The 24,656-nt window shown below is 29.7% G+C and overlaps 4 protein-coding genes across 5 annotated transcripts in view; 2 read left to right on the top strand and 2 right to left on the bottom strand.

The window, feature by feature from the left end:
- The window catches only part of LOC130445863 (uncharacterized), a 42,303-nt gene extending 37,467 nt beyond the window's left edge, over positions 1-4,836 (bottom strand). The window contains exon 1 of the mRNA XM_056781750.1: positions 4,427-4,836. The gene's annotated coding sequence lies outside the window, so the exon portion shown is untranslated. The remainder of the gene's footprint in view (positions 1-4,426) is intronic.
- A 657-nt stretch (positions 4,837-5,493) lies between these two features.
- LOC130445894 (wolframin) lies at positions 5,494-8,417 on the top strand. The gene is made up of 4 exons (XM_056781783.1): positions 5,494-5,685; positions 5,767-5,871; positions 6,006-6,222; positions 6,273-8,417. The coding sequence occupies exons 1-4, from the start codon at positions 5,628-5,630 to the stop codon at positions 8,398-8,400; spliced, it is 2,508 nt and encodes an 835-aa protein (XP_056637761.1). The 5' UTR covers positions 5,494-5,627; the 3' UTR covers positions 8,401-8,417.
- A 933-nt stretch (positions 8,418-9,350) lies between these two features.
- On the top strand, positions 9,351-13,089 carry LOC130445893 (nucleolar protein 56). Its single transcript, XM_056781782.1, has 5 exons — positions 9,351-9,675; positions 9,730-10,102; positions 10,157-10,355; positions 10,460-10,917; positions 10,968-13,089. The coding sequence occupies exons 1-5, from the start codon at positions 9,673-9,675 to the stop codon at positions 11,552-11,554; spliced, it is 1,620 nt and encodes a 539-aa protein (XP_056637760.1). The 5' UTR covers positions 9,351-9,672; the 3' UTR covers positions 11,555-13,089.
- Positions 13,087-24,037, bottom strand: LOC130445892 (clathrin interactor 1). 2 transcript variants are annotated; one of them, XM_056781781.1, is made up of 7 exons: positions 23,848-24,027; positions 23,544-23,745; positions 23,216-23,489; positions 21,260-21,616; positions 20,739-21,197; positions 16,183-16,362; positions 13,087-15,499 (listed from the first exon to the last, which is right to left on the bottom strand). In XM_056781781.1, the coding sequence occupies exons 1-7, from the start codon at positions 23,898-23,900 to the stop codon at positions 15,327-15,329; spliced, it is 1,698 nt and encodes a 565-aa protein (XP_056637759.1). In that variant the 5' UTR covers positions 23,901-24,027; the 3' UTR covers positions 13,087-15,326. The 2 variants fall into 2 exon arrangements, with proteins under 2 accessions (XP_056637759.1, XP_056637757.1); XM_056781779.1 differs by lacking the exons at positions 13,087-15,499; positions 16,183-16,362 and adding an exon at positions 16,704-20,597 and having other exon boundaries at positions 23,848-24,037.
- Positions 24,038-24,656: the final 619 nt, after the last annotated feature.

The following is a 24,656-nucleotide window of genomic DNA, read 5'->3' as shown; positions in this document are numbered from 1 at the left end:
TAAAGTATTGATACTATTTTGTGAATTTTTCCGGGTTTCCGAATTCCTTAAGGGGGCCCCGTCATTATTTTAGCCCCGGGCCTTATAAATCTTAATCCGGCCCTGTAGAAATGGTACTAATTTTGAAAACTGCTTGATGTCGATATTGTCTCGTATGTTTAGCATGGAATAAATGCTCCATAAACTTGAACTTTTTACAACATTTGATTTATTCATCAAATAAGCCAATAAAATGTTTTCGGACACCGTCTTAACATTCTGTATGTCACACCAATCTTTAAACTCGCAGTAACATTTTTCGTATTGCCGATATATTTTAGATATTGTGATTTTTCCTTAACAAATTTAAGTTAAGAAGCTTAAAAGTTTGAATATATCTTTCATCAAATAGCCAAAATATCTCATCTTATCCGGAAATATATTAAGAAATATGATTTTTTCTTCAAACATTTATTAGGCTAGTTCGCCCCAACGAAAATTAAAAATTTATTCCGGATGGAAAGTTCTTAAATTGATCTACCTGTTCATTTATTTTGTACTGCTAGAGAAAATATCTTTCAAATAACATAAAATTTATAAAAATCGGCTAAGCCGAACCGGACTCTCAGGTATTTTTTATAACAAGGTTCCCACTCCCCCCTACCTCATAGTTGAAGGGATTGACTAAACCTTGTGATATGAAAAATGCTCAAAATTTGTTGAAGAATTCAATTATCGTATATAAAGTGGCTCTCTAACTACGGAACACCTTCAGATACTTAGAGATAAAATGTTATATTTGGCCAATCCTTTTGTGGGGGCGTGGTCCCTGAAAGTGAGGTCCTCAAACAGGCAATGGAAATGTGGCAGCTGCGCAGACTTCTGCGGATCCCATGGACCGAGCTCATGAAGAATGAAAGAGAACTGATCGCGGTAATTAAATGACGAAAAATATCTTATTTGGGAGACATCCTGCGAGGACCGAGACTTTCAAGCTCATACCGACGGGGAAGATCGACGGAAGGAGAGGACTGGGGCGTAAACTACATTCCTGGCTACGGAATATAAGAGACTGGTGTGGCATTCAGGGTGCGGCAACAATTATTCGTCTTGTAGCACAGGAGCGCCTTCAAATAATAGATTAGAAGTTTTGGACAAGTTATAAAGGAGCGGAACAAAGGAATCGGCCCTCGTAAATCTGTCCTTTCGCTAATTGATATGTAATAATTGCTCATTATTCTGTTATGGCCTTCAATCTGTAATTGAACAATCATGCATAATACTTTTTTTACATGAACAACTTTAGAAACAAGTTTAATAATGGGATATAATGGAAATTACGCATTGTTACTGAATATTTTGTTCACAATTACGAATAATTTCAAATTCGTTTACAAAATTATATCAATTTTCGTTATGTCAAAGACTTTGCTTCGTTCCATAAAAAACTTAGCAATACACATTACGTGATATTTAATCTTGTGAATCAGACTAAGCCTTACAATTAAAAAAAAATTACTTGTCCTTGTAATTATGCAATTAATGACTAGGTATATGCACAAATCGTTTACGCAGATCAAAATAAGATAATGCAACTTTTCAATTTATTCTATTAGTTAATAATATTATTAAATCAATTGTTACGACAGACGTAATTATTTCCTAGTTTTTATCTTTGCACTTCAATGACCTCGTGACATTGGAATAGTGAAGAAAATTAGTATAACAATCATTTTTCTATTCAACCATATTACAAGTAGAATGCATTGATAATAATTTACTAGTTATTTGCGTTATAAGTCCTGGAAGTGATTTAGTACGGTACGAGATAGATGTTTAGGGACGAGGCGACGAAGGAGCCGAGTCAAGAATATCTAATCGAGTACTGTATTAATAGCTTCATCGAAATCGGAAGATTTTTCGATTTTGTAAAGCGTTTATGATAACATTTATAGTCAGAAAACCATATGAAATCTTTAAGTGAGTTAAAAAATGAATAAACAAACATTTTCAATTTTTTTGCTCAAAATGTTCGTTTTTTGTGTAGATTAACAAAAAAAATATGAGCTGCGTTTGATGCTTTGAAAAAAGTTATGAACGATTATATGCGAAGAAGTGCATTTATGATCACATTTAAAGTCATAAAACTATATGAAATCACCAGGTGAGATATTTCCCATTTTTTTTCATAAATCCTTCGTAAAAACGAAGATTTATAGAAAAAATTAATCGAAATCGGATGATTTTTCGATTTTCTAGAGCCGACTTGTATTTGTATGCCAAGGACTGAAAGTGCTTCTTTGTTGGACGAGTCTGAAAATTGAGGACGAGTGAAGCGAGGCGAGCAACAGACGAGTCCAACAAAATAGTATTTTAGACGACACATAAGATCCAAAACTTTTTCAATTACACTGAGGAAAAAAAATAAATTATAGACAAAAGAAAATAAGTAATAGACAATTATAAACATAAATTTAAATAAAACTTCGGATAAAACAAATAATTTCAGAAAATTCAAAATTTAAGGTTATGCAAAATCATCGAAGTGAAACTGTCAAGTGGCTAGAGTCACTCTAGAGCGTCCCGAAAGTGTTTTGCAGTACGGAACTGTCACTTTAACTACATGGAACACTCAAAACGCAACTTTCGGTATGTAAAGAATACAGAACGAACAACTTTCAGATGGCGTCGTCTAAACATGATATTTTTAATGAAAAAAAAAACAAGATCTCGAACAAAATTATAAAAAGAATCATATTATAATAAGCAAAAGTTCAACTAGTAGTGGAAAGAATTCAAATATGATAAAATGTATAGATAGAGAACCTTCTGAATGTCATACATTTATTGTACAAATCAGCTGTTTGGCTCCTACTGACTAGACCTCATCTCTATGGCAACAAAATACGAGTATATACAGTTAAAAACTATATTTTTAAATTTACTTTTTACTTTACCATGTATACACATGTTTGATTTTATATATAAATAAATGTATATTATTCTATATAATTATGACTCTCTGATATTACATATAGTTATACATAACGACTTCTCTTTCAATAATATTTGTACGTCATAAGACATGACCTTCTTTTCACCGGTTTCATAAATATATGATATAACTGTTTAAGCCAATCCATGGCAATAAACCCATGAAAAAGAATTTAATGATGCTAGATTTGAATATATTAAAGAATTTATCAACTGAATTAATTCAAATTATGATAAATAGAATATTTGTATTTAAGACAAGACATTATTCGGTACAGAAAAAAGTACTTTGCAGGGTGAGCATTCAACTTTTGATTTTGTAGACGGTCGTGTCCAACTCTATTAATCTAACGCCATTTTCCGGTAGTGAATATTTATCAAGTTATGAATTTATTTACGCCCTTTAAAAAAATCTAATATGAACGATCCGATTAGTACTAACAGCTGATGCTTTTCTAATTTAACAGAAGATAAATAATCTTCAGCAAATAGCAATGAAAACGTCACATCACATATTCATTTTTTATTATTTGTAAATCGTCCACAACGGGTCATTCAACTATCGTGACGTGACCATATTGTCGTATTGAATAAACAATTTGTATATCGAGAATTGTTTTTCGCCAAAAAATTGAAAATCAAACACCACTACTGATAGTAATTTAAGACAATATGGAGGCCTTCCCAAAATGTCCTATATTGTGAGTATATTTCGAATAGCCATGGTAATTTAAGTCTTTTTGATTTCCAAAAAAGATGAAGAATGTTACTTATATATAATTTCTAGCAGTCGCGTAAATAATTATTAAGGAACTGTAGTCTATATACAGTATGTTCCACGCTTCGAATAAAAAAAACGTTTACATAAGTGAATATTTGAATTTAAGTACCTTATTGTAATGTAAATCACATACAATATAAGCGTGTTAATAATTTGGGCATACGTTTTGCTTATACTAACGATTTTATTGGAGGCCGTGAGTGTATGCTAAAATAGACGAAATAAATTGAGGATGTTATAACCAAATTTTGCATGATTCGGTTTCAAAACCAGGGCCGGATTTTTTCAACTAAAATTCCAATTTTACATCCTGATATTTTGGTTTACGTAGCACGTCATAGAAAAAAGTGACGCAAATTGAAAGTTGATGTAATATATCTAATATCAACGTAAAAATAATTTTAAAAAAATGTAATTTTGCTGATTTTTTTATTATTTCAGTAAAATATTAGCTTGAGAAGTCTTTAGAAAAATGAGTACTATCTTCTATGGATTAAGGATTAAATAAATATTATAGTAAACAGTCTTATTTATCACTAAACTATAATTATAAAAAAGATTAAGCTTCGTTTAAAAATAACGCACATATTTGTAGTTTTTCATGTTGTTACTCATATTTTGTATCCTAGAACTGGTCTAATAAAACAGAAAGTGAAAGTGAAATGTACTTACGGTTCGAAGAAAGTGAAGATATCCGTTATATACAAACAACTATCACATAACCATTTGTGAAAATATTTTACAAAATCCAATGCCACATATATATATGTGACAATTTTTATTAAAAATAAAACTCGTGAAGAATATTGAACAACAAAATGAATATCACTTGTTTACTATTGAAATGTTATGAGAATACTGGTTCCCACCATTCCTCGTATAGTGTCTCGAGATTCGGCCTTGACTTGAGAGGCGGCTCATGCAAGAGAAGGGCAACCATGCTTATAAATGAGGATGGATATTTAGATAACTTCCGATTTTTCTAATATTACTTGATTTACTTCATGGTATTAAACAGAAATAATTGATTTCAAAATATCCTAGGTCTGATTCTTAATTTCAAAATTGTATACCGAGTATAGTATATAAATAGTATAAAATAATATTAAAAAAATTCATCGTTCCCTCGTATTTTTTAAACGATTTATAAAAATAGTGAAGATTTTTTTACCATTGATATATAACAGCATAAACGCGATTAAAAAAAAATAAAAGGTAAAACATTCATTGAGCAGACAGGCACAATAAAAATTGAAAAAAATGTTCACACTTCTCAACTTTTATGACCTGGATGGCTGGCGAGATTGATAATCGAAATATAAAAGCAATGAAAACACTATTTTGGAGTTATTAAAATGAACTAAGGGAATATAGAGTCCTTCTGATTTTTTTGGACTTCGCGGATTATGAATAACGGAGACGAACAACCAATGGTGTTTGAATGTCAAATAAAATGTATTATTGCTTGTCTATAAACGTAGTTTGATATCGAAAAACTTTATTTTAATGTTTAGACGATTTTAAATGAAAATACATATATCGAAATTTTTTAATATGTCATAATTTTCGAGATATTCAATATATCTCGTATGTACGCGACGTCGACTTGAATATCTAGAAAATTTTGACACATTTAAGAAAATTTCGATATTTTTCCATTTAAAATCGTCTATTTAAACATTAGAATCAAGTTTTTGGATATTAAACTACATTTATAGACAACCAATAATACAGCATCTTTGACGTTTAAACGCCATTGGTTGTACGTCTCTGCTATTGACATTTAACGTTTCCATAAAAATAAAGAGAATGGTTAGGGTAGGGTAATGGTAAGTAACAATACCATGAATATTAAATGAAATTGTGAAGAATCATGGCAGGAGTGGTACCGAAAAAATCTGCATCTGGTCGTAAACAGTGGACAGTACATGGTAATAATAAATAATTGTTATAAATTTATTTGTGGTAAATTTTATTTCACGTTATTAAATTTTATATAAAATTTGTTTTAGGTACTTTAAACAATTCGTTAAAACGACTAAGGAATCAATTAGCCTCTGATGGTTGTCCGGAATCGCAAGTTGTTTTAGCCAAACAGTTATTAGACGAAGAATGTGGTAAGTACCCAAACTTTTGCCATAATTTGTTTTTTTTTTTATTTTCAAATTGAATAGGAAATTCATATAAATGTTTATTTAAAACAAGTAAAACCGAAAATATTATAAATTTAAATATATCTTTTCGAATATAGAATTTGAGTCTGAAAAAAAAGAAAACGCTAGGTTAGGGGTATACTGGTTAATAAAAGCATCAGAACAAGGTAACATCGAAGCGACAAATCTATTAAAAACATGTCTTCAAAACGGAAAAGGAATCACGGAGCACAATTACATGGACGTAAAATCCTGCATCACTATGACCCAGGACGAAAAATTAGCCAGAAAAGCAGCAAGAGAAATGTTTGCAAGGTATAACTTTCCAAACAGTAAAACACATAACCCTAAAAATAATATTTCAGTTTATCAAACGGAGGCGAATACATCACTTCAGAGCAATTAAAAAGAAAAATATTATCTGTAAATCATAATGCCACTAAAGATATACATACAGATAATATACAAGGTGGAGATATAATAAATAATGAAGAAGAATTATTTAGCGAATCAGATGAAGAAATTGATTGGTCTCAAAGATCCGATAGCAGTAATAAGAAGTTAACTGAAGATAATTTATTATCTGCTGCTGTTGATTATTCACATGGTCAATTACCACAAGTTAATCAAGTGCTATGTTTATCATCACCAGATTTACAAGCCCTAGATCACATCCCTCATATACACAGATCAATACTACACCCTCTATTAACTTTGAATATATTATATTACAAATTAATTCGGTTTTTAGGGAAAAAAATCTGTTTCACATCTCTTATCAAATCCGAACAACAATTTTTATTTTTATTAATTTTTTATATATTATTTAGTTGTGAAAATATGTTGTCTATCGTTCCTATGTTGATATACTATATTACATTTGCTGTTATGATTTGTATGACCTTTCGAATGTTACAAAATCGTCAGGAGTTCGTAGATTTCCGTTTATGGTCTGGATTATTTATTTGTTATTCTGGTAGGAGTTTAAATTCAAATGAAATAGAATATCAATATATTTGTAACAATATGAAACCTTATTGGCAATTTTTCGTTAGTTTTCTTATAAATTTGTCTGTTTATCCTATTATTTCAGATCAATGGATACCTCAATCCGAATTAACGGTTATTTCTTTTGTATTAACTTTCATGACTCTGTTCGGTTTCATGTCGAAGATTCGATCAAAGACTGTTTTGTTTAGTTTCGCTATAAATGTTTTAGCAAAATATCCTTATGATACAGATCCTGTTGTAGCGCAAGGTTGGAGATTTTTAGAACTGAACGTTCCTACCTTTCCTAGTTATGTTATAGGAAATGGTATAGAATTCTGCATGAGTTTCCGGTTTATCCTGTATGCGATAATACCTTTGATATTTTTAAAAATAGCTCAAAAACAAAATTGGAGGGGTACTTATAAAGTACTTATACCGCATTGCGTCACTTTAAGTTGGTTACAAATTTGTATAATAAACTCCCAAGGGGCTACAATGTTTGGTTTATTACGTGGTACTTTAGCTATAGTGGGTGTCGTACTATTTTTACCTTTATTAGGTATAACTAGTGTTATTTTACCCATAGCCGCTTTTACAAAATGGTTAATTACCTCCAACTTTGTATTTTCTATTTGTATTTTCGTTATATTAAGTGTTCTAGGTTTAGGGGTATGTTATGTATGTGCTCAAACGAGATATAAAAAATATACAGCGGCTATACAAACGATATTAATGGTATTAACATTTTTTCTTCTCGTAAACCCTTCCAAAGATTCTAATTATTACGAGGAAGAAAAATCTACTCAAATAATGAGTTGGGAGGTTTACCAGAGGTTCTGTCACCAACCGGTTTGGCAGGAAGAAAATATCGCTTTGTCTCAATTGAAATGTGTTGATTTAGAAGGTGTTACTATACAATGGAGTGGTTATATTAGTGAAATTAAACTAAAATCCGTATCTAATTTTTATAAAACCATTTTTAGTAAACTACCCCTTGGTATTTCGGAGTATTTGTATTGTCTATATGGTGAAACTACCGGACCTGATTGTGTTAATATGCCTGATGTAGCTAAAGAGACTTGTTTGACTTTTTACGATATAATAAGCAACGTAAACAAATGCACTTTACAAAAATACGATAAATACACATTCGAGATATTTTTAAAAATGCATTCCGGCATTTGGGGTAAAGCGACCGAAGTTACATTGATAGTTAACGATTATTTCAAGGATTTCGTTTTGAAATTGAAACCTACCGATCATATTTGGTTTAAAGGGAGGTTATTTAATGATGGAAGTTTAAGTTCTGACGGTATTTTGGGGGGGTTGAAACCCCATGTGCAATTAGAGGAGTTGGGTTGCTCGTCTTGTCAAGACAACACCTTGGGTGAAATAAAAATGATCAATAGTAGAGTAACTATTTATGATGTATTAGAATCCATACGTGTTGGTGTCAAATTTGTATTTAATATTGTTTTCACGCCGTTTTTGATTTTTAAATAAATATGTGGAGTATAGAATTTGCATTATTTTCTTACCTTGTTCCTGGAATTTCAATCTACGATTAAAATATTTTCAATTATTTATAAGACATACTGTATTTTTGGAAAATTGAATTATTATATAATCATGTTTATAGCGTGTTAAAAAAACCATTTCTATTCTTCACTACAGTTTATCCTTCATTCAATTTTCTTCTCCCATATTTCTTTTGAAAGTTGTGCTATTTTCATTTATTTCATCCATTCCATTTGTTAAAAGTACACTCCCATTTTACCAATTATAACCCTATTTAACTAATTTTAGCGTGATTTTGCAGGTGAAATATTTATAATTGTAATTATTTATAAAACGTCCTATATATGTTGCAAAATGAAATTAACACAATCACATTTACAGTGTGGTAATAAATGACCATTTCCTCACTAATAATTTCTTTTCTTCACTATAGTCTTTACTTCATCCCATTTTCTTTTTTAACATTTCTTATCTCCCATTTACTTCGATTTTCCCCTTAATTATTTTTATTTGTCTCTTCTTTTCCACTTACTAAATGTCAATACCATTTCACCAATTTGTATATTGAATGCCTTACGTTTTATCGATTCCAAACACTCAATACTTCTTGTGTTTCAATTTTCACTTTTAAATGAAATGTTTCTAGTCATTCAACTTACCTTTATTTCGGTAACTCCGTATTTTCTCTCTTACTGCTCTGTCGAATGCTTTTTCCAAGTCAATACAGATTTTCATCTTGAAATAATTACAAAATTCAAATATTTATTCATAATTTTTTTAAATACTGGTAATTTATACTATAAACGATCTAAAGTTAAAACCTAACTTAACAAACGAGAAATTAGTAGGGAGATTGAATATATATTTTTAGTTTAATTTTGACTTGATTGGAGAAAAAATAGTATATATCATACGGACTAAAAGTGTCTATTTTTACTCGCAATTTTACATTCACTCGGCTGCGCTGCAACTGCAAATATTGCTCGTAAAAAAATATGCACTTTTAATCCTTATACTAATTTTTTATAATCTCGATAGTAATATACTTCCATTTTTCGATAGTATAAAACAAAATTTTCGTGTACTAACTGTCATATCGATAAGTACAAGGCCGCTTGCTAAAGAAGAATACGATACTAGAGACATCTTCAAATGTCTTTTTTGTGAAAATACAAAGCTTAGGTTATTTGGCTTGTGCACGTGTGTAGTTTGTACTAATTTTATAAATCGTTATTATTTAATGGGAACGAAATAAAAATGGTAAGTCTTTAATTTTCAATCAAAGTATTTGGTATAAGTAAAATTTTATTTTAGACCAAATTATACATTTTATTTGAACACGCAGCTGGATATGGCGTGTTTAAGGTTCAAGAATTCGAAGAAATCGGGATGTTACTCCCACAAATTGAAGCAGCAGTTAACGACGTGAGTCGCTTTAATAGTATCGTTAAACTTGTCGGATTTTGTCCATTTAAATCTGCTTTAACTGCGTTAGAAAATGTTAACGCAATTTCCGAAGGTATTCTTCCAGAAGAATTACAACAATACTTGGATATTACAATACCCAAAGGCACTAAAAAAGACAAACCAACTTTGGGCGTGAGTGATCCAAAACTTTCGGCTGCAATAACTGAAGCTTTGGGAATTAACTGTAGCCATATTGGTGTTGTTCCAGAAGTGATTAGAGGTAAAAATAAATTATTGAAAACTAAATTTATGTATAGTATTCAATGTTTTGTAGGTATAAGGGCGCATTTTCATAATTTAGTTAAAGGTTTTACTTTAAAAAGCTCAGGAGTTGCACAATTAGGCTTAGGTCATTCTTATTCACGTGCTAAGATAAAGTTTAATGTACATAGAGTGGATAATATGATTATTCAATCAATAGCTTTATTGGATCAACTAGATAAAGATATCAACACTTTTTCTATGAGGATTCGGTGAGTTTTCTAGATTTTTATAGTATATTCAGTTATTTTTAAAGATAACAAGTTTGTCGGGATGGTAGATAATGAAAAAAAGTACTAAGTGTATGATTTTTTAGAGAATGGTACTCCTATCATTTCCCAGAATTGATAAAAATAGTGCCAGAAAACTATACGTTTGCTAAAGTTGCAAAATTCATCAAAAACAGGAAAGATTTATCTGAAGAATCATTGGAAGGTTTAGAGGAGCTCACAATGGATTCGGGAAAAGCTCAAGCCATTTTAGATGCATCAAGATCCAGTATGGGAATGGACATAAGTGATATTGATTTATTGAATATCGAAATGTTTGCTACTAGAGTAATTTCTTTAGCAGATTACAGGAAACAACTAGCTGAATATTTACGTAGCAAAATGGCAGACGTAGCTCCAAATTTAGCGACTTTAATTGGTGATCAAGTTGGTGCTAGATTAATCGCACATGCAGGATCTTTAACAAATCTTGCTAAATATCCCGCGTCTACAGTTCAAATTCTGGGTGCCGAAAAAGCTTTATTCAGAGCTTTAAAAACTAGAGGTAACATCACAATCAATGAGAAAAACTTATGTTTATCAATTTTTTTTAAGGCAATACCCCTAAATATGGTTTGATATTCCACTCTACATTCATTGGTCGTGCAGGAACCAAAAACAAAGGTCGTATTTCAAGATATCTTGCTAATAAATGTTCTATCGCTTCGAGAATAGATTGTTTTGCTGAACAACCTTCCCAAATATTTGGAGACAAACTTCGTCAACAAGTTGAAGATCGTCTTAAGTTTTATGAAACTGGTGATGTTCCAAAGAAAAATATTGAAGTGATGAAAGAAGCATTAAATGAATACGAACATTTGGTACTACAAACTGAAATTGAAAAGAAGAAAAAAAAGAAAAAGAGGAAAGGAGAAGTTTTAAATGAAACTATTGAAACAGATAAAACTGAAATTGAGGAATCAGAACCACCTAAAAAGAAGAAGAAAAAGAGGAAGGGAGAAGTTTCAATTGTCGAAACTGATAAAACTGAAGTTGAAGAATCCGAACTACCCAAAAAGAAGAAGAAAAAGAAGTCTGTATCTTTAGAGGATAGTCAAGACTCTGAATTGAATGGTACAGTGGAAAATGGAGAAGAAAGTCCAAAAAAGAAAAAGAAGAAAAATAAAGTGAACAGTGAATAAAATGAGTTACTAATCTATGTTTTAATAATAGGATTAATAGTTTCTCTTTAACAAATATTGGATCATCATGGAAATATTGAGAAGGACACATTTTGAGACGGTTATTTGGTCAAGTTTTTTATCCAAATTTAGTTTTATTTATCAATCTAATTTCCTTGGAAAGTATTACATTCAATCTAACTCTTTTCCAATCTTCTCATGCCATTTTTATTTCTAAACCATTTGTATAGAGGGGACTCTTCAGATATTAATAATCATTTTCATAGAGCAACTCTTAGGCAACATCTGTAAGGTCATCCCCAAAGTCCTATGTGCCTCAGGAGTAATTACTGTAGGGATTAACTAAATCCCGGAAGGTCTTTGCCATAAAACAATCTTAGAGATTTACAAAATATGAATTTCCACAATAAATCACCTGTACCTCTGTTTTCTTTGGAATACTATCAAATTTAAATATGTTGATGCCAATTATTGTTAGGTAGGAATATATAAACCCCACAATTTGGTATCGTCTCCTTCAATGATTTTTCTGTAAACTTTTTCATTTCCATTAGTTCGTTTTCATTGTTTTTGAAACCTCAGATTGTTTAGTTTGAAAAACAAACTACTCAAGAAAACAAACCCAAATGAAACTGTTATCTTTTGATAGATGTTATCTCAAGGGTGGTATCAGATTGATCAATAGTGTAGGTATCTGAAACTTAATCCATACAATGTTTTAAATACCATTCAAGGTATTGAGTGTTACTTTGTTTTTAAAGAAATTGGGATATTGAATAAACAAAAAATTTCAATTAATTAATTAATTAAAAAGGTACTACTGCTAAATTAGACGGTTTTTTAAGTATGTTTACAAAAATATATTTTAATTAAATTTATGTATATTATTATCTAGTTTATTTGTAATAAGTTTTTTTTTTTTTAATAATACTAAAAATATGTCTTCAGTATATTTGAACTACCACTCATAAATTATGTTTTCCATTGTCTAATTTTTTATACCCAAGTTTTTCAGTATCAAATCACAACATAGGAATTTGAATAGAAGCTTGTAATATATCGAGTGATGGAGACGAAGTTGGTGTTAAATGGGCTCTGAAAATGTCAAATTATGTCAAAAGTTAGGAAATTGAATGTATACTACACACACAGTCAATTATCACTCAAAATTACCTGGTCTTACCTTGTTTAAATCATTTTTAGAGTTAAAATGAATTCCCCTTGTTTGTAGTACAACATTTTTAGAAAATTTTAAATATTACACCCTATATATAATCACATTTACATTAACGGTAAATTAAAAATCAGTTACTACTGCTTCAAGATCTCAAAATTTTCATAACAAATCCTTTTCGATGTTTAATTTCAATAAAAAAATATCTTAATTGACAACTTTTTTATTTTGTAAAGACCTACAATAAGTTAATGAGCGGAATGTTTTTCAAATGGTACAGTACATTAATTCTAGACATTCAAATTCTTACCTAGAAGGCACAATGGTCGAAATAGTATAACAAATAAAAAAAATAAAATGCTTATATTATTTTATTTTTATCAAAAAAAAAAATAACAAATATTGCTCTTATTTATTCCGAGACAAATATAAAAAGGAAGCAGGAGTTTGTCACATTTTTTTTTCAAATTTAAGACCTTAAAAATCCCTTACTACCAAGGATTTGCTTTATTAAGTGATTCCTTGAGACTAGAAAGTACCAAAACCAAAAAATGTTTCGATTATTTCAATTAAATGTCAAATGACTACAAATATTTTCAAAATTTATAACATTATTGTCACGTAGAACCGAATAGATTTTTTTTAATACGCCATTTTATTGTGAAGTGAACTAGATGTTTGAAAAAATCAATTTTGATAAAAAGTATATAATGGCTAAAGCAAGTAAAGAATTAGGAAATCGAAAAACGTTTTGATATAATTGTGGTAAATTAAAAGAGAACCAAATGTATCAAAATCTTCATAAGATAACTAAAAATGTAAAAGTAAAAAAACTGAAGTATTGGAATAGAGAACCAAAAAAGTTTTGTTATAAATTAGGAAGATGACAAAAGCGATGTAAAGGTACCAAAACCTTCATAAATACTTTAAAATGTAAAAGGAAAATTAATATTTGGTATGGAATGAAATTCATCCAGAGGCGACCAAGAATGAAACTGATAAAGCAAATAGAGGAACGAGGACCAAAAAAAAGTTTGGGTATAATTGAGGAAGATGACAAAAAGAACCCTAAACCTCATACAGTATCTGAAAATGTGATAGAAAATGAATATTTGAGAAGATATGAAATTATTCTCGTGGAAAATGGAAATGTGGCTAAATTTAGTGAAGGGAAGAAAGACAAATCAAAGAAAACTTGTAATATGACTTTACGATAGTTTTATTGATTTGTTATTCAAAACCTTTTAACAATATTTCCACTTCTTTCAATCACTTCCTTCTTAGTAAGAGATTTTATAATTTTTGGAATATGTACAAGGGATAGAAATTAATAAAAAATAATTAAAATATAAGATAATTAAAAATTCGCTAATGTAAAATTTATCCCAGCACCCAGTAATGAGCATTGTTTAACATTAATACAAAAAAATTATGTGCAAATCAAAATACTAATACAACAGAGCAAGATTCAATTTGCTAATTTAATCCCAGTGGCACCCATCCTGTACAACATTCACACATAATCACGAAAATATAGTTGGGGCACAATTTCAGACTAAAATCAAGAATTGAAATGGTTGTAAAACATGGAAAGTTAAGAGAAAAATACAATTTGGAATAAACTCAAAAACATAAATGGTTAAAACAAGTATTTAGAAGACGTGGTGACCATAAATGTCACTGAATATGAAAAAAACAATGATAGAAACATCTTTAGAAGAAAGCAAATAGCAAAAAATAGTACCACCACAAGCGCAACGAATCTGCAAAGTTTAGACTTCATTAAATGAACACAAAACGAAATTAGGGAAACATACAATTAACGACGATAAAAAGTAGTTGTATATGAAGAAAAAAATTACAGAATTAAATAGGAGAAACTCAAAATACAAAGAAAAAAAAGCGAATATGAAATTCGGAGGAGGATAATTCGAAGAAATATCTAAAAAGTGACCCTATACTTGATAAACATCGCAATTGGTTAGAACACGTAGAATGTTTACAAAAAAAGAATACTGGTGCTATATAAACTCTAATAGGAAAACTTTGGAGACACGAAAACAAATATAAGTATAACTAGCCAGAGAAATTGAGAAAATATAGAAGAATACTAGAAAAAGTTAAATTTAGAACTTTTTAATGATCGAATTCACTTTGGCCTCATCATTTATTAATTTTTCGTACAAGTACAACCTAATAAATAATTTTCAAATATATATATATATATATATATATATATATATATATACAGATAAATAACATTGTTTTTTGAGGAAACCCTGTATTTTCAGGTAGCTAAACCTTTTCAAAAATTACAATCCAGCTGCAAAAAATATCCGCAAATCATTTCAACTAGAATATCATCAACTTAAATGAAATAATCGTTTACATAGGACAGACACCACAATACATGGGAAACAGATTATAAAATCATCGAAAAAGAGAGAGAAAAATACAAATGATAACGAAATATTCAAAGTAAGATATGTTTATATTTAATGAAAGATTTTATACCCCGAAAACTGTTTATGAATTTTTTGATATTGCCATCTGAGATCGTTTTATGGGATGGGTATGCACCAAGTCCTCAATATCCAATCATTTAAATGCAGCGAAGAATTGATTGTTTGATGTTTGATTGAACCCTTGTAAGTTATTGAAATTTGACTGTGCGCCAAATCCTGGAGATACTATACCAGCGTTCATTGACTGAGGTTGGTTTATCGGAGACGTTTGATTACTAGCCAATTGATTCATACTAGGAGAAGGACCTAGAAATATATAAATTAAATTGAAAACAAATAAAATATAATAATAGTTTAGAAAAAACTAGTCTCTGTTGGATGTATACGTACTGTGATCAAAAATATAGTAGAAAAAGATGATAGAAGGGGTTAAGAGTGAAGAGTATCCTTCGGGTTAGTGTACTGTAAACTATATATCAAACAAAACTTACGAAAATGGTTATGGAGAAGTACCATGAATATAGTATTTACGATATGAAGATATCACAGAAGATCCTTGTGGTTAGTGTCTGCACTGTGTACCATAAGCTAAATATCTAACAAAATTTGTGGAAATGTTTATGTATAAGTACCATGAAGTACAAACCGTGCTAATACATATTAATTTAGCACCATGGAAAAAAATCTTATCCATATTAGATGTATACGAGGTGTGATACAAAATATAAAATTTACAATATGACAGATGAGTTTGAAAGAAGTTCATTTGGATTAGTGTACTGTAAGCTGAATATCCAACAAAAATTGTGGAAATGGTTATGGAGGAGCACCATGAAGTAAAAACTGTGTCAATGGACTTATTTTCACTATGGAAAATAAGGTCAGATTTTGGAGTAATAGTTACTATAAGGAATTGTTTGGAAAGATTATTTTTAGCAACATCTGATTCGACTTTGGAAATATTTACAAATGATGTAAAAAGAACTCGCCTGTTTTCGGTTTATTCATTAACAAATTATCCAAATCGATATTAATATTTCCAGAATTTTTCCACGTACTACCAACCGGTACATTCTTATTAGGAGTTTGTTTATCCGTATTATTGTTTTGTATTGTTGCGGAAGACATCGGTTCTAGTGGATGGATTGTAGTAGGAGTCAAAACTGAACCTGTAAAATATACATAGTGAGAAAAATAGTGATTTTAGCTTTTTCCAATACAATGTCATATTTCATTCAGAAAAGTTCAATTATCAAATTATGGGTAATAATGGGGTACAAAATTTATTTCAAAAAGTAGTACTGAACAGAGTAATAGCACACTTTGAAGAAAAACAAAATTATGAACATAGAAGCAGGAAATATGGTATACAAAGATGAGGATTGGAAAACTAATGTGAAAGATAGAAAAAAGTGAAAGGATTATATCGAATGGAATTTGAAGTCGATTTATGGGATATAAAACGAGGAGGTTAATGGGACGAATATAACTGCTGAAAAAAAAAATCCAATTTTTATACAAACGTTTATTAATAAACAGTTAACCTACAAATTGTGAACCAGTGGATATTACGCTATTTAACTTCATACTATAAGCTGTTTTTTTGGAAAAAAAAGTACAACGAGGATAAAACAATCAATAGTGGGTTCCAAAAATATTGAAAACAACCTTATCTGAACCAAAAAAAATCAAATAGACCTTCTATATTGAGAAAAAAAACCAATTCATGTCATTTTTCATATATAAAACTCTATTTTTAAACAAAATTCGGGTACTAGGTCATTCGGATGTAGAAGGAAATGAAAAATGAACAAAGAATAGTGCCTAATCGCCCTTTTTGTGGAACCCCATACAATATTAGTGACAATATAAAAATAAAAAAAACGCTCTTGTGGAACCTGATACAAAAAAATAGATTTGACTACTAGGATAATATAGTAAGGCTCAGAAGAAAGTTTTAGTGAGCTATAACCAATATATATCTGAATAATGAATTATCATAACATAATCCGGCATTAAGAATTTTTATAGGTGTTCTACCAGGATATCATCCCCTAAATAGGCACATAAAAAACTCAAACTAATGGAAAAATAATGCAAAGCACTACAGAGGGTGGAGATACCCGGAGCATGAAGACTTACCCAAAATGTATGTCTTAAAAAGGATCAGAAATAAAGTACTAGAATAATAAGAATGTTTTTTATGTACTAGAATAGAAGAAAGTAAAACAGCAACAAATAGAGACCAGAATCCAAATTGATGTTGATGTCTTGAAGTTGTTTAAGGGAACAAGAATACAAAAAACTACTAGTTTCAGTCTCAGAACTCATACTATCAATAAAGTACTAAAAAATCAGTATTAGCCTGACGTTTGCTATCCTATTATAGGTACCAAGTCACTAGGGTATATAAGGTAACGAGGTAGTAACAAATAGGGCCTAAACACTATTACGAAGTCCAAAACTCAAACTGAAATTGTTTAAGGAAGCAGGAATACCAGAACTACTACTTTCAGTCTCGGTACTAATACTAATGAAGTACTGGAATCTAAGGCGCCTATCTCAACAATTAACTATGAATAGAAGTGGGTTAGCAACAGATAGAGTCTAAACGCTCTACCAAAGAGCAGAACCAATATTGAAGTGGATTTACTTGAGTTGTTTAAGGGACTGCGGCTGGGACAGGCTTTGATGAACTGTAAGCCCATCAATCTGTTTAAACCAAACTATCAATTGTTATCTGGATTGATGTCAAGTTTAAGAACACCCTCTATGAGAATAATAGCATAAGCAGCCAAATTTCTACACTCAGAATTAGGTTCCCCTTTACTAACATTAGGGCTCAACAAATCCGATAACCACAATCTTATTTCAAAGAGTTCGGTAAGAAAATCTTGTATCAGAATATTTTTATTAACGCTTACAACAGCGGAAGTTATTAAACTCAAAACAGCCATGCGCACTTTAGTTTCCTTATGGAATCTCAAGAACCAAGAAAAATGGAAAATTTCTTTAGCCATTCGTGGGGCTACTGGACAATTTTGAGACGAATACATCAAAATTGATAACGTATCGATGAAATGTATGAGAAAAATGTAATCGCTATCATTTTGAGAATCTTGACAAAGCATTTTATTTTTATTGTAACCGAATAGAAGAGGGAAGAAGAAATACCTCGCCACTTCGGAAAATTTGTTAACTTGTTCTTTTATGACTGGTTTGTATTTAGTAAAATATCTAGTTTTACTTTCCAATCTTTTTTTTATAATTTCCTCTACGCTTTCTATATCAATTTCCCTTTTAGTTTTATTACTCTTTGGTTCGGTTTCTTTTTTAATAACCGAAAGATTCCTAGCCGCTTGCCTCAAAATATTCAACATAAAAACACGTTTCGACACTGAAAAAGTCCCCACATCCGAATGGATTTGTCTACACAAATATTCAGTATAACAAATCGGGTATACAGTAGTTATAGCAACGCTACTATTAAAAACCAAATCGTCGTAGTTTTCAACGTAAAATTTCGGTTCTAGTGATACCAAAATCTCCAAAATTTCTAACCCCATACTGGCATCATCATCAGGGAGTTGAGACATTATAATTTTCTCACAGGTTTCCAAACTAATGGTGAATACATCCACATCATCGGTTTCCAGTAACATTTGTTTTAAATCCCTCAGGTAACAAGGGGGATTTTTATTAGTGATTTTAGTATCATTAGAAACATCGTAAGGTTGTAAATCGTCATCGGAATCAAAATCTGTACTTGTTATTATTTTCATTTTATCTGTATTTTTATACTCTGATAAAGTAACTTCGTTTTTAAGGGTTCTAAATACTCGTTTCGGAGGAATATACTCCACTTCTTCAGTATTTTTTTCTAATAATTTTTTCAAAACTTCCTGAATATTATTTTCAATGTGTTTTAATTTGTAATAATCTTGTAAATCCTTATCCCAAATTTTTTGTAAATTATAAACAATTGATTGACTTTCTTCATTTAAATTATCATAATTAAATTTTAATTCAGTATCAGGGGATGATTCACTTTCCTTATGTATGTAATTTAATATTATTTCCCCTATTTTCATACCGGAGGCTCTTATAACAGGTATATTAGATTCCAAATGGACTTGTATACCAGTAAAAGTTTTTTCTTTAATTTTGGAAACTTGATTTTTATTTAAATGTACGTTTTTAATGGAATTTAGAAGATATAAGATAAACCTTGCTATAAAAAGTTGTTGCTCCATACTAGTTTGCCTTATAGAAGATCTATTTGACCAAACTGTTAATAAATCTAATAATAATTTAATCGTAAGATGATGATTAGTACTGGATAGATAAATAGTAGTGTTAAGTATTAAATTTGTGTAATTATTATCGAAATTTGTTAATAAAGGTAGTTTTGTACATAAAATAAATTTCCAAGTGTCATTTTCTATTAATTGTTTACCAAAAATTTTTGTAACTGAATATTTTTTAGAATCTAAATTTATTAGAATCATTTTTGCTAATATATTAACAGCAGTACTTTCCATATTTGAAAAAATTGTGGTTATTATTTTTTGATATAATTTCGTTTTTAAGGAAAATGTATTAGTTAATAATGCAACTATTTCAATTAATAATTTAATACTTTCAGATTCACCCCTTTGATTGTAATCTATAACTATTTTTTGTAATAATAAAGAAATATTTTCAAAAGTTATAAAATCAGCCAATAACAATTGTTTATTGATAACTTCTGTAATAAATTCAATAATTTTTAAAAAATTTGTAATCAAAAAATTAGTATAAGATTTTGTAGTAAAAAAATTTGTAATATTCCCTTTTAAACAATTAGAAACCCTATTCGGTAACGTTATCAAAATATTTAAATTTTGTTCCCAATTTTCAAAATTCATTTCATTGAAGTTTAAACAATAATAAAAAAAATAAGAAAAAACCCCTTCAGAATTTAAAACTATCTCCAATAATTTCACTATAATTTCTTTTTTATCCGAAACTAAAAATTTAACAAAAACGCTCAGATTTAAATTAAAAAAAAAATAATTTTCTACACATAACAACTTCTCAATAGTTTCATATATATAATTATCCCTAAAAGGGAAATTTTCGTCGAAATAAGTAATTAAAGTTTCCAAAAAAAACACATAAGGACCTTCGACGATTTCACTATAAGAATCATCATCAATTCCTATCAGTTTTTGCACCGTTAAAGGTCCTGGTAATAAGAAAACTATCCTTTCGATTTCCTGTAAAATATCTTCCACTTCATCCTGTGATTTGATTTTCTCAATTCGTTCAACTCGAATAACAAAATTGGTAAGTAATTTAACAAGATCCTTCTCTATTCGTTTCTTCATTGTACTTTTTTGAGAAACCGGGTATTTCTTGGTATCTGTAAGGGGAAATCTCAATGAAGTTCCCGGAATTTAACCCCTAGTTGAGGATCACAACCCCCAACACTATTTGTTAACCTCCTGTCTTCCGTTTCCAATTTTATACAGAGTGGAAAAAATTTATATGGAACAAAACTTACCTCCACTTATCAAATCATTATTGGAGTTTCCAAGAAATCCAAAATTATCATTATTTTGTGATTGAGGCTGCAAACTCAAAGATCCAAAGTCAATATCACCTAATAAGTCACTATTGCTCTTCTGGGGGAAACTACCACCTAAAACAGCGCCTCCAATATTGGTAGTAGATCCTCCTAATAAATTATCCTGTGTAGGGTTGGTAATTAGAAAATTAGTTGGAGGAATAACGTTAGGAACCACATTCGGTGTAGAACCTAATAGATTTGAGTATTGTGATGTATTGTTTTGGGATTGGGAAAAAGCTGAATTAAAATCGGCGAAATTGGTTTCTTTTTGTTGAGTCATATTAGAGGTATCTCCGAATGCAGTCTCGAAATCTCCGAATTCAGTTGGGGCCTTGACATCAATAGATGATTCTACTGCTCTAGGGTTGAAATCATCATTTAGCAAATTACTACCTGTAAACGTGGAAAATAATTAGTTCTCTTAAGGAAATTACTTATTTTTATTAAAAATGTACCCGTAGATGGTACAGGACTTTGACTGGCATCTCTTCCAAAATTGGCCGCAGCACCCAAATCGACTTTTTTCAAAGGTTTATTCGGTTTTTTAGGTGAACTGTTCAATGATGTATTTATATTGATATTAACGCGTTTATCCATATGCACGGGACTTTGTGGTTGTTCTGTATCTTCGAATTTTTTAAAATTATTATTGTAACTATTATTTCTAGTTTCGGGATCACTATCATCTTTTTCCAAATCATTATCTTCTTCGAAGGATTTATCTCTATAACGATTTGTAGAGTTTGAGGTGTCATCCCATTCGTCGTATTCTTTCGAGTAGGGTCGATCGTCCCAAGTGTCATGTCCTGTACCTACAATATATGAAATCGTAATAACTACCAATCAATCAAATTTAAATGGAATCATTAGAAAATAATGTATTATTCAAGTTAGTAATAGTTTTGAATTGGTCAACAAGAATATAGCTTCAAGTTTTTTTTTAATAATTAGCTATTATTCCAGTTAAACGTGGCTTTGAGTTAGTTAAGAAGCATGTAACTTCATATTTTTATTTTCTTCGAAAATAAGCTATGATTTAATTAAAAGTGGTTTTGAATTGGTTAACAAGCACATCACTTCATTATATTTCAAACATAATTTATTATTTAGGTTATAATGGCTTAGAATTGATTAAAAGCATTCAGCTTCATAACTCTGTGAAAAAAGCTATTATTCGATTTAAAAGTGGATTTGAGATGGTTAACAAACATATAACTTCATAATTTTTTAAAAATTAACTATTATCTAGTTCAAAATGGACTTGAGTTGGTTGAAAAGCATATAATTTCACAATTCCTGAAGAATAGCTATTATCCTGTAAACAATGGCCTTAAGCTGGTTAACAAGCATATAACTCCCTTTTATTTAAATAAGCTATTATTTAAGTTAAAAATTGCTTTGTATTGGTTAAAAAACATATAACTTCATAACTTTTCAAAAATAAGACAGTATTTTTTTAATGGTTTTGAAATTGGTTAACAAGCATACAGTCTCATAATTTTTCAAAGATAAACTATAATCTACGTTCAAAATGGATTTGAGTTGGTTTATAAACATAAACTTCATATTTGTTTCAAAAATAAGCTATGATTTTGAGTTTAACATAGCTTTGAGTTAGTTAACAAGCACATTATTTAACAATTTTTCAAAAATAAGCTGTTTTTTCAAGATTAAAATGTCTTGAGTTAATTACAAGCATATAGCTTCATAAGCTTTCAAGAATAAACTTTGATAGAAGTTAAAAATTGCTTGGAATTCATTTACAAGCATATAGCTCCATATTTTTTTCAAAAAAGCTATAATTTGAGTTAAAAATTCCTTTCAGTTGGTTAACAAGCATATAACTTCATAACTTTTCAAAACTAAGCTAGTATTTTCTTTAAAAATAGTTTTGAATTGTTTTTCAAACATATAGGTTCATGATTTTTCAAAAATAATCCACCATTAAAGTAAACAATGGTTTTGAGTTCAGTGACAAGCATGTAACTCCATAATTTGACAAAAACAATCTATTATTCAAGTTAAAAGTAGCTTTGACCTGATTAACAATCATATAGCTTCATAATTATTCATTTATTACTATACTATATTAGTATTTATCAAAATGGAACTAAATTTTCAAAGGAATTGTACAACAAATCAAACAACACATTATTCAAATTTTAATGTAAATTCTACTACTACTGATAAACTGATAAAAGTTACTACAAAAACGTAAAAATCAATTTGTTTCAAGCAATAAAACAATCAAATGAAATATAAATTTCAGCCATAATTTTGTACAAGAAAACACTTTTTTTCAAAAAAAATTCTATCCAAAATAAAATATTTCCTTTCAGTACTTGAAACCTTAATACACTAATTCAGAAGCAAATATATTAAAAGTATAAATAATTTTGGACTAAACTCACCACCAAATCTTGATCCGAACGTATCAGAGCTCATACCAATGAATTTGTCTTTATTCTTTTTCGCCTTTTTCCTTTCTTCCCTCAAACGATCATCATCTTGAACGAAATCAATAAGCTCTTTTACTTTATGTCTAATATTAACACCTTGATCTTTCCCAACATCATCAATGTACGTATAGTTTTCCAAAGATCTCAAATCATATATATGTTCTCTAGCTGATGTAACCACACGCTCTGATCCATTCTTGATCAAATAATTCAAAACAAGTAATGACTAAAAGAGAAATATATGAATATTTGATTGTGATGATAAACTAATTAAACAAACTTTATAAGTTCTCCTCCAATGTTGTTTGTTATCTTGAAGCATTCTTTTCCAAAGCATTGACATTACTTCTGGAAAATGTTCGTACGTGAATGTGGAATGAGCTAATTCTTGCATTATTTGTCCAGTGGGTCCCCAAGGTTCTTCATTTGTAGCCTCACGAACTTTAGCTTCAACTTCAGTATAATTCATAACTACATTAGTACTGCAAAAGAAAAATAATTACTCAACATACTATTCATTAAGATGTAGTTTTGAGAATAATATAAGTAAGATCACAAGAATTACCATCTGTTTTAAAACTTACACTTTATCGGCTAACTCGCGAACTTTCCACATTCCCGAAAATAAATTTTCCATCTTGTTGGAAGTAGATTTAAACAATTGTACTACAGTTAAAAATTATATATAATATACAAACTTTCTATTCGCAAAAAAGGTGACTTGGCCAGAAGTCGGCCATGATACAAATATTTGGCATGACAGGTCAATTTGACATTTTAAAGGCGGTTCCACAACGACTTTTGTTTATTAAACAATTCCCAATCATGTGATCTTAACTTACGTAATAAATTAAATACAATTTTGAAGGTTAACTAATAATTGATTCGAAAAATTGCCTAAGTGAAAACTTTTTGGCTGTATAACAATGACTTAGCCAAAAATATAAATGTTCGGCGCGGTAGGCATAATACATAATTAGTACTTAATCCTATGATTTTACTGGGTGAACGCTGTCCATAAAACGATCGGATTTGCCGACGCCACTTGCATTCAAATTTTCGAAGAAGAATATGTCACAATTTTTGGTTTAATAGCAAAATAATAGGAAAAAAAAATATAAATATATAGTATAAATTTTAACATTTCACTCAATTAAAATAAATTTGAACTCTCAAACCATTACTGGCGTTACCAGAACATCGCTATTCAACTGTCCATGTTTAATATGAGATCTATGATCGTTATGGCTCTGATCAGACTACTCCTTACAAGACTTTCAATATTACGGCATTTTTCCGATTTCGAATCAGGATAACAGAAGAGAAAGGAGGTGACTATAATAATGAATGGAATTTGGGTAGTAATCACAAACGAACGCGACTATTTATAGTT

This window comes from Diorhabda sublineata, chromosome 6 (genome assembly GCF_026230105.1).
Source record: "Diorhabda sublineata isolate icDioSubl1.1 chromosome 6, icDioSubl1.1, whole genome shotgun sequence".
In the NCBI taxonomy this organism is placed as follows: Eukaryota; Metazoa; Arthropoda; class Insecta; order Coleoptera; family Chrysomelidae; genus Diorhabda; species Diorhabda sublineata.
The sequence above is the reverse complement of the archived record's forward strand: the minus strand, read 5'-3'. Positions and strand labels throughout refer to the sequence as shown.

Bases quoted from the DNA above. Each gene is read 5' to 3' on its own strand.
- LOC130445894 (XM_056781783.1), top strand. From the start codon at position 5,628: ATGGCAGGAGTGGTACCGAAAAAATCTGCATCTGGTCGTAAACAGTGG. The intron at 5,686-5,766 runs GTAATAATAAAT...AATTTGTTTTAG, and splicing joins TAAACAGTGGACAGTACATG to GTACTTTAAACAATTCGTTA. The intron at 5,872-6,005 runs GTAAGTACCCAA...TTTCGAATATAG, and splicing joins GTTATTAGACGAAGAATGTG to AATTTGAGTCTGAAAAAAAA.
- LOC130445893 (XM_056781782.1), top strand. The intron at 10,103-10,156 runs GTAAAAATAAAT...AATGTTTTGTAG, and splicing joins TGTTCCAGAAGTGATTAGAG to GTATAAGGGCGCATTTTCAT. The intron at 10,356-10,459 runs GTGAGTTTTCTA...ATGATTTTTTAG, and splicing joins ACTTTTTCTATGAGGATTCG to AGAATGGTACTCCTATCATT.
- LOC130445892 (XM_056781779.1), bottom strand. From the start codon at position 23,900: ATGGAAAATTTATTTTCGGGAATGTGGAAAGTTCGCGAGTTAGCCGAT. The intron at 23,746-23,847 runs GTAAGTTTTAAA...TTTCTTTTGCAG, and splicing joins CGCGAGTTAGCCGATAAAGT to TACTAATGTAGTTATGAATT. The intron at 21,617-23,215 runs GTGAGTTTAGTC...CATATATTGTAG, and splicing joins GTTCGGATCAAGATTTGGTG to GTACAGGACATGACACTTGG.